At 37.8% G+C, this 13127-nt stretch overlaps 4 protein-coding genes across 14 annotated transcripts; 1 reads left to right on the forward strand and 3 right to left on the reverse strand.

The window, feature by feature from the left end:
• Positions 1 to 505: 505 nt before the first annotated feature.
• Positions 506 to 8047, forward strand: LOC100113566 (annexin B9). 10 transcript variants are annotated; one of them, XM_016987992.3, is made up of 7 exons: positions 506 to 706; positions 1240 to 1287; positions 3259 to 3643; positions 3838 to 3917; positions 3997 to 4243; positions 4358 to 4539; positions 6816 to 8047. In XM_016987992.3, exons 2-7 carry the CDS (start codon positions 1258 to 1260, stop codon positions 6864 to 6866), a joined length of 975 nt encoding a protein of 324 aa, XP_016843481.1. In that variant the 5' UTR covers positions 506 to 706; positions 1240 to 1257; the 3' UTR covers positions 6867 to 8047. The 10 variants fall into 10 exon arrangements, with proteins under 10 accessions (XP_016843481.1, XP_032455749.1, XP_016843483.1 ...); XM_032599858.1 differs by having other exon boundaries at positions 3262 to 3643; XM_016987994.3 differs by having other exon boundaries at positions 6438 to 7734.
• On the reverse strand, positions 6095 to 8524 carry LOC100680505. The gene is made up of 4 exons (XM_003426872.5): positions 8083 to 8524; positions 7917 to 7997; positions 7736 to 7828; positions 6095 to 7448 (listed from the first exon to the last, which is right to left on the reverse strand). Exons 1-4 carry the CDS (start codon positions 8156 to 8158, stop codon positions 7159 to 7161), a joined length of 540 nt encoding a protein of 179 aa, XP_003426920.1. The 5' UTR covers positions 8159 to 8524; the 3' UTR covers positions 6095 to 7158.
• Positions 8525 to 8911: 387 nt separating this feature from the next.
• LOC100679599 lies at positions 8912 to 10198 on the reverse strand. The gene is made up of 4 exons (XM_003426865.5): positions 9840 to 10198; positions 9674 to 9754; positions 9474 to 9566; positions 8912 to 9261 (listed from the first exon to the last, which is right to left on the reverse strand). Exons 1-4 carry the CDS (start codon positions 9913 to 9915, stop codon positions 8969 to 8971), a joined length of 543 nt encoding a protein of 180 aa, XP_003426913.1. The 5' UTR covers positions 9916 to 10198; the 3' UTR covers positions 8912 to 8968.
• Positions 10199 to 10703: 505 nt separating this feature from the next.
• Positions 10704 to 13123, reverse strand: LOC100680447. 2 transcript variants are annotated; one of them, XM_003426871.5, is made up of 5 exons: positions 12639 to 13123; positions 12477 to 12557; positions 12280 to 12372; positions 11997 to 12041; positions 10704 to 11939 (listed from the first exon to the last, which is right to left on the reverse strand). In XM_003426871.5, the coding sequence occupies exons 1-5, from the start codon at positions 12724 to 12726 to the stop codon at positions 11752 to 11754; spliced, it is 495 nt and encodes a 164-aa protein (XP_003426919.1). In that variant the 5' UTR covers positions 12727 to 13123; the 3' UTR covers positions 10704 to 11751. The 2 variants fall into 2 exon arrangements, with proteins under 2 accessions (XP_003426919.1, XP_008208386.1); XM_008210164.4 differs by having other exon boundaries at positions 10704 to 12041.
• Positions 13124 to 13127: the final 4 nt, after the last annotated feature.

A 13127-nucleotide genomic window follows, 5' to 3' on the forward strand; every position in this document is an offset into this window, starting at 1 on the left:
CACTATGAAGTTTTATTATGCTGAAAATAGTCTGGCGTGCACGCAGCGCACGTAGTTTTTATATGCTGCCTTCATCGAGTTATGCGCGAGATGGTTATTGCAGCGGACTGCAGAATTTATTATTGGCTCGTTCCTTCAACTATAATATGCTCGATTTTTTCATGACTACTTCTCCCGCCGAAAAAGAATGAAGAAAAATTACGAATCAGTAGATACGGCTGACTGCGCTCGGCCGTGCGTGCCGCATTACCTCACGCCTCGAAAAAAAGACAACAAAACAAGTCGCGCTGTCATCGAGGAAAAATCTGACGTCCTTATACATATAATACCAAACAGCGCAGTGTATATAGGTATAGAAAAGACAGAGCAGCTGCCGATTGCCACGACAGCCGGCTATCCGCTTGGAAACAGCGAAAGAGAGAAAGAGAACCGGCATTATACCGTACCATCTCCCTTCCTCTTTCGCAGTTCTCCAAAAGACGCGCGCCGATGCTCTGCGTAATACACTTACACCACTCCACGCCACACCCAGAGATCCGTGTACGTACACGCGAGTCAGTGAGACAACGCACGCACACTTCCTGGCCGCTAGCCAAGTGGAAACGACGACGCGAGGCTCTCCCGCCGCAGCTGCAGTCACAGTTCGACTATCGCCGCGTCAAGACGTGCCTGTCTCGCTCTTTGTGATCATAGTGAAACTTTGACGGTAAATATTTTGAAGCTTACGGTCGCTTCAACGTATCCAAAGAAGTAACGCTGCGCGTTGGGACAATGGTAGATCGGAGGGCATTGCGGTAGTTCTGGTAGCGGTGATGTATATGCTGGCGAACGCGCATAAGTTGCCGGTGCAGTAGTGCAACCGGCGCACTGCACCGGCTGGAAACTCGCGGATTTCTCTCGTGCTACACCAGTTTTTCTAACGAAATGACGCGCTTCTTGCAGATGTACCGTGATATACTTTTCGATCAATAGTATTTCGCTTGAAAATCATAGAGTTTGTGTCGCTTGTTGTTAACCACTTTTTTAATACAATACCTCCGCGCGATCTCTCCCGTTTAATTCAAGATTTTAAATTACACACGCTCAAAGTAGAGACTGGGTAGCATTAAAAACCAATTGCTTCACCGAATTATTACTCCATATCCGCAACTGTGCATCCACGACTCGACCCGTGCATTTCTCAGACTCCCGCCCATACAAGTACAGCTCCCACGTTAATCCAGCCAATTACTTTTGCAGGATAAAGAAGCAGCAACCATGTCGGCTTCTCAGTATTACCATGTGCAGGTCAGTATATCACAAGCCGCTGTAGTTTAGGACATATAACGCGATGTGTACGCAGCGTATATGGACCTCGCGACGCGCGTGCAATTGAGAGGGTATAAGTGTGTCATTTGGCGCAATTACCGGCGACCTGTGTGCCTGATGTATTTTACGGGACGCCGACACACTGTTAACGCGTTGGACGTGGCATTGAACGTCCTGTCCGGAAGATTATAAATTCACGAATCGCGTCACCTTCGCATCATCATTATCGTCGTCATCAGCATAACAGGGAATTTCCGGAATGTTTACCATACCACGCGCGAGAGCGCATCAGCCGCAAAATGAATTTTAATTAACGTCGGCTATATTTGTATACGCCTGACGCAACGTGTGTAAAATCGAGATTTTTCGCAAAGACAGCTCGCCGTCTATCGTCTATCCCACGGCTGGAAAAAGCCTCTTCCGCGCCGTTTCTCTCTATTTTTATGTACCGTTAAAAAACGAGCCGGTGAAACTCGTCCGATCGCAGCCACCGCGACGAGCCTTTCTCTGCGGAATCATCATCAGTACAGGCGGCACCGAGACGCTGAGAAAAACAATCGATCTAGCCACTGAGTCGCCCAAGGCTATACGGACGATTAATTCTCACGGGGTTTTCTCCTCGACGGCCGTCTATGCAATGCTGTTCATAGACACGATTTACGCATTACGGGGTTATATCTCACGCAGAGGAATTCGAAAAATTCGTTTCGCAACACGCGCTGCTCAGCTATCTCGCGAGCGGATCAATATCTCGCGTGTGCGAGCGAAAATCCGAAGGAAAGAGACGGAGTTCAATCATCGTGAATTGGTACATACAGCGAATTTCATGGCTTGGTGCAGATGACTCATGACATCGTTTGAGAATTAAATAAGAGTATATTGGCATTGGGATTAAATGGATTTTTAATAATGCGGAAGATTCAGTAGCCTATACGTGAGAAAAATAAAACCATTTGAATTTCTAATCGCTTTATAAATAGCATTATTCAACATAAGCTTATTACGATGAATGGATGAATAATCTATGCCGCGGTTATTTTCGTGTATAGTCATCAATGATACACTGCATAGAGAGGAATGTGTTACTTATTAGAATAAACATTATTTTTATTTAAAAATGTACATCCTGTACAACTGCTATAGCGACTGTATTTTCCTGCGGTATAGAATAATCGTTCATACAATAATGTTGTGACCGTCAGCAATGTGTTCATCTATAACTATACTACAACGTTTGACGAACACAATATTAGTGGTGGCGCGAGGTCAAAATTGAGCAGGATGAATCATTAATAACAACTCGGTGGTTGTTTCGTGATGTAGTTTTCTAATTACTTTTCAAGGAAGCCATAAAATCCCGAGCAATTATTAGCAACGCTCCTGTATATTGCACATTAACCACGTTGCTAAACTTACACTAACGCCAATTCTCAAACAATGGAGGCGCTTAGCCTTTTTTCACTATTTCTAATAACCGCGACAATTATACCCCGGAGGTAATAAATACTCCGGAAAAGAATTAGGCACACACACACACACACACACACACACGACGTTTGTTTACTCGAAATGGCATGTTCTAGGGTAATAAGGGGCACGAATACCTTCAATATCGCGCTGGACAAATGCTTCTATTTTCTAAGAACAGTAGAGACGCCGAGAAAACAGAAAAAAAAGCTAGTAAACAGTTCCTCGCGCGAGATTTCCGAGTATCTCAGAAATAATCGTTCCATTTGCAAAATGCGCCTCCTTAAGCCGTGAGCGAGCGAGCTAGTGCGTATATCTATACACGTCAGTGTTGCAATAACCTCGGCCTTATTCATTACGGTCTTGCGCCAAATATAATGCACGACGCCTCTGTGAACGATCGATCTTTCGCGTGCAGCGTTAATAACGGGAGCTACTATGCGATTTATTTTTTAATAATACGATAATGCCTCTCCCGAAAAGCAGTGCACGCCAACCGTCTACCCGGCCGACCCGTTCGAGCCCGAGCTGGACGCGGAGATGCTCCGGAACGCCATGAAGGGTATGGGCACCGACGAGCGCACCATCATCGACGTCCTGGCTCACCGCGGCGTCGTCCAGCGCCTCGAGATCGCCGACAAGTTCAAGACCATGTACGGCAAGGACCTGATCAGCGAGCTCAAGAGCGAGCTCGGCGGCAACTTCGAGGACGCCATCATCGCCCTCATGACGCCGTTGCCCCAGTTCTACGCCAAGGAGCTGCACGACGCCATCAGCGGCGCCGGAACCGACGAGGAGACCATCATTGAGATCCTCGCCTCGCTCAGCAACTACGGAATCAAGACCATCTCGGCCGTCTACAAGGATCGTTAGTATAAACATTAAATAAAATCTAAGCTCGTTGCTGATTGAGAGACGAGTCTTGATCTAAAGGCGCTTACGTAAAGGCGATTTATCGAGTGATAGACGCAAATTACTCGATGGCAATTAGACACTCTTATCAATACGTCGCTGCTGTACGAACCAAACAATTCTATACAAATGTTCCCTCGTTGCACGCAGTTTACGGCAACGACCTCGAGAGCGACATCAAGGGCGACACGTCCGGCCACTTCCAGAGACTGCTCGTCTCCCTCTGCTGCGTAAGTGCGACGCTTCCGAACGCCCCTTTCGCCAACTACTTACATATCAATTAAAAAAAATCTCTTTACTCACCCGCAGGCCAGCAGAAACGAGGATCCGGACGTGAACGAAGCTCAGGCGACCGCCGACGCCGAGAGGCTGGTCGAGGCCGGCGAGGGCCAGTGGGGAACCGACGAGAGCACCTTCAACGCCATCCTCATCACCAAGAGCTTCCCTCAGCTGCGCAAGATCTTCGACGAGTACGAGAGGATCACCGGCAACAGCATCGAGGACGCCGTCAAGAGCGAGTTCTCCGGTAACCTCGAAACCGGTTACCTCGCCGTCGGTGAGTACGCCGTCTATCGCAAAGAAAACAGAGGCGCATTATTACGTATAATCCTTGCTTGCAAGAATAGCAAGACAAATCGAGGAATTCACACTTACCGTAATTCTTTCGCAGTGAGGTGCGCCCGTGACAAGACCACCTACTTCGCCAAGAGGCTGAAGCACGCGATGAAGGGAATGGGAACCGACGACAAGACCCTCATCCGCATAATCGTGGCGCGCTCGGAAATCGATTTGGGTGACATCAAGGAGGCCTATCAGCAGAAATACGGCACTCAGCTCGCCGCTGACATTGATGTGAGTATCAACATCCCGACTCTCTCACGCGCGACCGTCGGGCACTGGACGTCACCGCGGATAGAGATGCCACGAGTAATTCGATACTTTCCGGAACCTTCACTCTTTTGCTAAAGCTGATTGGTGCTATGTAGGTATACGCAGTGCATAGAGAGAAAAAACCGTTGACTCTAGTCTCTAATACTGAACTAAGCGAACCGAATCTTCCGCCCGGCTTGCACATTAAGAGCGCAGCTTAGCTCTGCACGCCCGAGCGTGATTACAGAGTGGGGAGAGAAAAGGGCAAGGGCCCGGTTTGAACCTTCTGCGCATCTAGCGCCCGTCTACTGCGCATGTTTTTCCCCAACGGTTTTTTCTCTCCGTGGCAGCTTAGAGAAAATACATCTTTATCCAGTGATTTCCAGGTCCGACGTAGTTCATTCATACTTTCTCTTTCGTCTATCCTTCACCTCTCACGCAGCACCTTACTAATGAATTATTAATACACAACTGTTGCACCCTAATCAGCACCATTAGTCGTCTAATATCGATCGATTTCAGGATGACTGCTCGGGAGACTACAAGAGACTATTGCTTACCTTGGTCGGCTGAAACCTCCACACGCAGCGATTGTCCTAAAAACAGAAACAAAAAAAAGAAAGAAAGAAAGAACAAACAATAATCTCCTGCTTCTTTTGTTTTTATCATTATACATGTTTTGTTAATTTATAATACTCATCCTCTGTCACATATATATATATATATATAAATTATTGCAAGCATCGCTCATACACTTTGGTATTCTGGAGTTTTTCTCTTCATCTCTCATGCACACCTGTGTATAATAGCATAATTATATAGGCATACATTATTGTTGCGGTTTTTTTTTGTAAATAAAAAATAGAGAATCTAGCTTTGCAAGTTCCTTTACTCGATAAACACATGCGCAGATAAAAGTGCTGCTGATGCGAATCGCTCGGTGTTGCACGAGAGAGGTACAATAATAAACATGACGCCAGCTTCAGCGCGAGCGCACACACGCTGCATTCGTAAGTATACGAGAGAGCGAGACATTGCAGGCGAGCGGAGTAGCTTGCTTTCAGGGGAAAAAATGCGGGTTCCAAGTATGGATTGGTGTTGGACGGCAGCGACGTCTCGCACTCGCGCTAAAGCAAAGTGTGTCGCTGTTTATTCTGTTATACAATCGCGTTTGTTTAATATATATGATGGTTGTAGAGAGGACGTTTTTTCTTTTGGATTTGATTTCTGGTAGTTGTATTTCCAGTATTTCTGCGTAACAAAGTACAAAGCAAGGAAAACGTTTCATATTATAAATATTAAATTATACGCCGTATATAGTATTTTTTGAAAAAATGCAAAGTTGAATGTATACCAAATGTTATACGACGTAATTATAAAATTTTAAATTCCTAATATTTTGCCTTTCAATTATTCATTTTTTCGTACTATTGACCTTATACCGCTTGTTAGCTGAACATGTACACAAGTTATTTGTTAGTAACTCAAAATCTCATTCACATAATCATACGTACATACTATCTAATAAGAACATGAGCTTGATAAAGAAAGTTTATTGTGTATCATTTAATCGGTACAAAACGTAGAAAATTCATGCATCTTACAATCTCAGTAAGATCTTAGTTACAAAAAGTCTTTGCGCAGTTTAACAAATGAATATTTTATAGTTGCTATGAGAAAATGCAAAATTCCAAAACATTGGTTTATCACAACTAACTCGCCATCCTTTTCTTCATGTGTAATCAAGCCTGGGCCAAAAATAGCTTTCGATAACCCTTGCTACGAATGAAACTCAATTATATTGGCTAATAAAAATGCGTTTGTTTCAAACATAACAATTAGCAAACGTTAATCAAAATTATTTTCAAAATATTTTGCAGAGCGATTGCGGCGGTGAAACCAAAAGGCTCCTGATATCGCTGTTGAATTAATCCTTAATGTGCCTTTTCAAGATTAACGAGCATCGTGCTATCGACTATTTATCATCGCATTCTCTAATTTATACTCAAAATCGTACATGGAACCGAACAAATTTTACACACATTCTTACGTTTTTTTCTTTTTCATCAATAAACGCACTGTTACGCTAAAAACAAAAGAAAAGTTTACATAATTTCCAAATTATCGTACCCAATTGTACATATGACATATTCTATCAAAATGAAATATTTTTAGAACCAATTATTTTTAAGCAATATATATAGCTGTCAATCATGTTTGGAGAAATTTCTTGGAATTCCAATGTTACGTTTTTACAGAGCGATTTTGGCGGAGAGCGGAAACGTATGTTGATTGGAATGCTGAATTAGGATCAAGATTTCACCTCTATCAGCAGAATTGAAAACAGCTATCTTTAGCCCAGCACTTCAAACGTCATATATAAAAAACATTTACAACTAATACGTGAATTCCATAAACTATAAAAATACTTAATTTTCTCATCGCCTTCCGTTGCGTTTGTCAAATATCGATGAATCTAATGTATAACAATACATTCAATTCGTAATTATTTTTCATGAAAAATTCCGTGAGAAATTCATCGAAGTATTTATAAACATCGAATTGTAACATTAAGTATAAAAGGTATAGTAATGTCTGCATTTATATCAATACGACCTTTGGCTCTTCTTCGTTATGTTTTGATTGATATCTCAAATAATCAACAGCCTCGTTGAAGGCTCTTTGAATCTTAGTGCTCAAACTTTGTTGAGTCTCGCATCCAAAGCAACCAAGTTTAATTTTCTTGAGGGGCAAAATTTTGAAGAAAGATATTTCAAATTCGGCGCATCCAGAAAAACATTTGTTTTTAACATCCAGATGGTAAAATCGTAAACAAATCTCCATGTGCAATTTGTCAAAATGAATCACGCATAGTGCCGGTGGATTCTTGGCTGTAAATTTTATATTTTTTTATTTATACAGATTTTTAAATAAATTAGCTTTAATTTTATTTTGTACATCTGAGACTGCACTAATTAATTATTACTATAATTTTCAAAAATTATTGTTCGTTAATAATTTACGTGTCATTAGACGAAAAAATTATGGTAACAATCCAAATAATTATTAGTGTTGTGAAGTTTTATGTACTATGTTTTGTTTTGTCAAAAATGTATGCATTTTCCTGAATTTTTAGTGTAGTCTTATTTTATAAAAATTATTATCACTAAATTCTTACCTGATATTGTTTCATTAAATATATCCACACCATTGTAAGTTATTGTAACAGAAATACCATATTCTTCTGGCAAATACGAAAAGTTTGAACATACTGAAAAGGTAAAGATTACATTATTATTATTATTATCATCATCATTTATACTGAAAATATTATTGTACTATACGATTTGTATATTTACAATTTCCGTCAAGTATATTCTTCACTTGTAAGTTGGTGCAGCAGCCACAATCATACTCAATGCACTCGCAGTGTTTGTCATCTAGAAAAATGTGCTCATATGCATATAAATAAAATTTAATGAGATATCGAGTTAGTTAATATATAATTATAAGGTAGTAACGCACCTACTTGTTCAGCTGCTACGCAAAATATTAGACAACCGAGAAAGGTTGTAACGAGTACTATTAACGAATGCTTCATGATGTGATTGATTTATTCTCTTAGCAAGACAAGCACTTAAGGCAGCGACTAAATATTTATACGATTTTCTCGTATTTAGTTAACGATAAACACAGAAAAAGATAATGCCGGTTAATATAAACTAATAGACTATCGTGATACTATAAACTAATAAGTATCGACAACAATTCTCCACGCGAAGTGCAGATGGGAAAATTCGAACGTATACTGATCCCACTTATACAAGGCACGATGTGTTTGGATATGATATATACAGTAGCGTGCAAAATCAAGACAGGGAAGTAGGGATAGTTATTTTTAAAGGATGAAAGTAGCGAACTCTGGTAGTCGCTTGACAAAATTACTGAACTAAGATATCCCGCTAAAAATCAAAAGCTAAATTTTTAATTTAATTATATATATATATATATATATATATATATATATATATATATATATACGGTTAACATTTATAAATCCAACCTATTTATATTTAAAACTAAAAAATGAGTTTTTTTATATTCCACTTTAATAGGTATAAATGGCGTGGCTTTATTATAAAATAACAATTCTCACTTTAAATGCAAAAATATGAAGATTCAATAATAGTTCCTTGTTATTGATGCAGAAGCTTTTTATTTTTTTTATTATTACAAAAATGTATGATATATATAAACTTTTTTTCATGTTGATAAAATATGAAGTTTATGTGTGTGTGCGTGTGTGTGTGTGTGTATATATATATATATATATATATATATATATATATATATATATATATATATATATATATATATATATATATTCCCGCGGTAGAAACGTTTGCTGCATTTATATTGATTCGACCTTTGGCTCTACTTCGTTATGTTTTGATTGTCTGTTTAAATAATCAACTACAGACTCGTTGAAAGTACTTTGAATTTCGGTGCTCGAACGTTGGAGAGTATCCAGCTTAAAGCAACCAAGTTTAATTTTCTGGTTTGGAATAAATTTGGAGAAAGATACTTCAAGTGAAGAACAACCAGAAAGACACCTATCTTTGACAGCAAGATCGTAGAATCGTAAACAAATGTTCATGTGCAATTGGTCAACATGCACCACGCATAGTGGCGGTGGATTGTGAGCTGCAATTTGTTAATTTTTTTTATTTTTAAAGAATTTGAAATGAATCAGCTTATGCACGCATCGTTACGAATACTCGGAAAAAATAATAATTTTTTTTTTAATTGTTGAAATGTCGTAGAAAAAAATGAATAAAAAAATTGCACTACTTTTACAATTGTTACTGTAGTCTTTGATTAGGGTAATGAGTATTGTAGGTACATTGAATTCTTACCTGACACTGTATTATTAAGTATAGTTTTATCATTGTAAGTTATTGTTACAGATATACCAAGCTCTTCTGGAATATACGAAAAGTTTGCACAAACTGAAAAAGTAAACATTATTATTATTACTTATACTGCAGACAATGTTATTCATGATGCTATGACTATATTACATAAATAACAAATATATATTTATACGTATTAATACCATTTCCGTCAACTATATGTTTGACTCGTAAACTGGTGCAGCAACCACAATTACGCTTAGCACACTCACAGCGCCCGTCGCCTAAAAAATATGTGTTCACGCATAAATATTTATAGATAACTCGGTTTTTCATTTTATAATAAACAATTAAGTATAAAATACGCACTTATTTCATCTGATGCTACGAAAAGTAAAAGAAAACCAAGAAAGGTTGTAGCCAGCACCAGCAATGAATGATTCATGGTGCAATTGATTTATTGACGCAATATATAAGGGACAATATATAACTAAATATTTATAGGTGATTCTCTTTTTTATTATTATAACGATAAATGTAGAAAAAATAAAAGGGATGGTTTTCAAAGAATTATATCCCGCTGAAAATCAAATCCAAAATGTTTTATGTAAGCTACGCAGTACAATTCAAATAAAAGACTAAGATCTATAGAATTCTTTTTAAAAAATCGTATAATATCGCGTTCTGAGTAATATATACAAATAGCAAAACACAAAAGTGTGACTGATGAGCTGGACGGCTTGTTTCAGACTGGCTGTAGCTGCCCTTTGTCTTGATGGCTCTGGCGACTCTCGTGCAACATTCATATGCTTATCACCACCTCAGATTCGTTTAAGTGAATCCCCGATGACGGCACATATAGCGGTTATATACATATCAACACATATCCTTAAAAAATGGTATAGCAATAAGTGAAGGCGCCGAAATATTGCAACAATATCACTATATACGAGCGAAGTGATAGGAAAACCTACTCTTGCCCCGTGTTAAAGTATTTTATTCTTCTTTTGACCGGCTACTTTTCTCGTGAAACCAACGATTAACAGATCAAACCATCTCTACTTATGTTAGCATCGAAAATTTTAGTTTTGTGTTCACGAGAAATCATGCTTATTTCGCTCCAATTTTCGGGAAGAAAAATTATTAGCTATTTAAGTTGAGTGTGAAATAAAAAAGACTCGCCTGGAAATACATACATCTAATTTATAGAATAAATATAAGTTCTTCTTAATAATATTGATAGAAAAATTTTGTTGTACTTTATTTGTTTTATCATCACTATAATAAAATATACAAAAAAGTAGGAAGTATCTAGTAAAGGTAACTAGTAAAAGTAGGATTATCTTCCGTTTTACCTATTCGCAAACAATCGCGTGGGTGTAAGTTATACATTTTACCATCAGACTTATATTGGAACTCTTTTACAAACAAAGATCATAAAATTATTGTAAACGCTTTTTAATTTGCGCGTAAAAATTCAAGTTATAATTAGCATAGATACTTTCTCGACAAAACTCGAGCTATCGTAAAAAAGTCACGTAATCTCGGGGAATCCCCTCTGTTTTTATCACGTAAAAATGTGATCGGACGGCAGGGAATCCCGAGTCTTAATATATCATAGTTGCTCTGCGTCTCATGAAAATTATATGCACCCAATCGTGTCTTATAATTGACTATAATTATCTTGAAGAAGCTAGGATCAGTGAACGTAATGGTTGTGATAGACCGACTACCTTTGTTATATTTAGCACTGATTTACTATGATAATTTAAATACATAATGGTCATTTTCTTTATTAATCTACTTATATATTTAAAAACAATGATCTAAAGGACAACTTATGATACAAGTATCGTATGTCATTTTTTTCCGGTTTTTTTGTTACTATCAATAAATGCAAAACTATGCTAAAGGCAACAAAACTTGATAAATTAATTTTTTACATTGTTAGAATTGACTTTCTTCGCTTATAATAGCTTTCCAAAGTTAAAAAAGGGGATCGTCCATTACAGAAACGGTTCTTTGTAATTAAAGATATACCTGGAATGGAATGCCGAGTCTACATCAGTTTTCGCCTTTATCAGCAGAATATAAACTCAATATCATATTATCGTAGCAGGTCTAATGTCCCTCGATATAGTAGATGTACGAAATAAATGCAAATATATATGCTTATTTTCATTTCATACATTCGTAAAAATTATTTTTTTGTATAAACTAACATTTTGTTCGTCTGACGAATACTTCGAAACATGATTTAGACGAAGTAGTAATATTTAATTTATAACAATAAGACCTTTTGCTTGTCTGTATCGTTATTTGATATGCCCCTCACATGATCGAGAGCTTCGTTAAGAGCACTATGAATTTCCGTAATGAAAGTTTGGTAACTTTGGCATCCAAAGCAAACAAGTTTTATTTTTTTAACAGCCATGACTTTGAAAAATGATACCTCAAATTCGACGCAACCTGAAAAACACTTGTCTTTTATGTCAAGATTATAAAATCGTAGACAAAACTCCATACCCAATTCATCAAAAGTTTCAACGCAGAGTGGCAGTGGATTCTTAGCTGCAAGGTTTATTTTTACAAATTTTGTAATCAATGAATTTTAATCATATCTGAGACTGCACTATGAAACAATTTTAGTTTTTTTTATCATTGCAGTTCATCAAATGTTACATTTATTTATTAAGAAAATTGCAATTAATTAAGCGAAAACATCGTACATTGCATGTCATCACACTAGTCTAATTTCATAGTGTAGTCTTCAATTATGATTACTACTGCATTATAATGAAATTCTTACCTGACATTGTTTTGTTGAGTATAGCTGTATCTTTGTAAGTTACTGTAGCAGACAAACCATACTGTTCTGGCAAATATGAAAAGTTTGAACACACTGAAAATATAAAAATGTTATCATTTAATCAACAATACTTTTTATACCTTTACATTTGACTATACTATACTAGAATATTATGCTGATAAAACAAATATACTTACGATTTCCATCAAGCACATTTTTGACTTGTAACTTGGTACAGCAGCCACAATCGTAGTCAATGCACTCGCAGTGTCCGTCACCTAAAAAATGCGTGGTCAAACTACAATGAATCAAATCAAACTATAAAGCCGCATACCATTTTTTTAATCGTAAATTTTTACCTTTTGCAGCCGCTATTACGCCGAACAAAATAAAACCAAGCAAGGCTATAAGTAATAATATCAATAAACGATTCGAGCACCGTTTCATCGTGGCGGCGTAAAAGACTTTATGTTTAAACGAAAAGTTTGGTAACTTCTTTCTTCATGCAATGGTAATGTGAAAGGAGGATATTTTGTTTGTCCAAGTCGATAAACTATCTTAAAACGTAGACTAACTTAAACGAGGTGCAGAAAGCAAAATGTCAACAAGCTATACAAGGCCCAATGAGTAGGAAAATTCGTATTAGCATGGAGCAACAGGCAAAATGTGGGCAAAATTCATACTAGCCCCTACCATCACATTCATCACGGACTTAGTGTAGATATACACCCTGTAGTTAAGACCGTGGATACCATTTAGAGAGGATACACAAAGCGAGCTCTGGTAGCCACTGAGGTAAGTACGCTTCTCGACGTCGTTTCAAAAACAGAAGTATAAGCAAAAAATAA

The sequence above is a fragment of the Nasonia vitripennis genome, chromosome 4 (genome assembly GCF_009193385.2).
Source record: "Nasonia vitripennis strain AsymCx chromosome 4, Nvit_psr_1.1, whole genome shotgun sequence".
Classification (NCBI taxonomy): domain Eukaryota; kingdom Metazoa; phylum Arthropoda; class Insecta; order Hymenoptera; family Pteromalidae; genus Nasonia; species Nasonia vitripennis.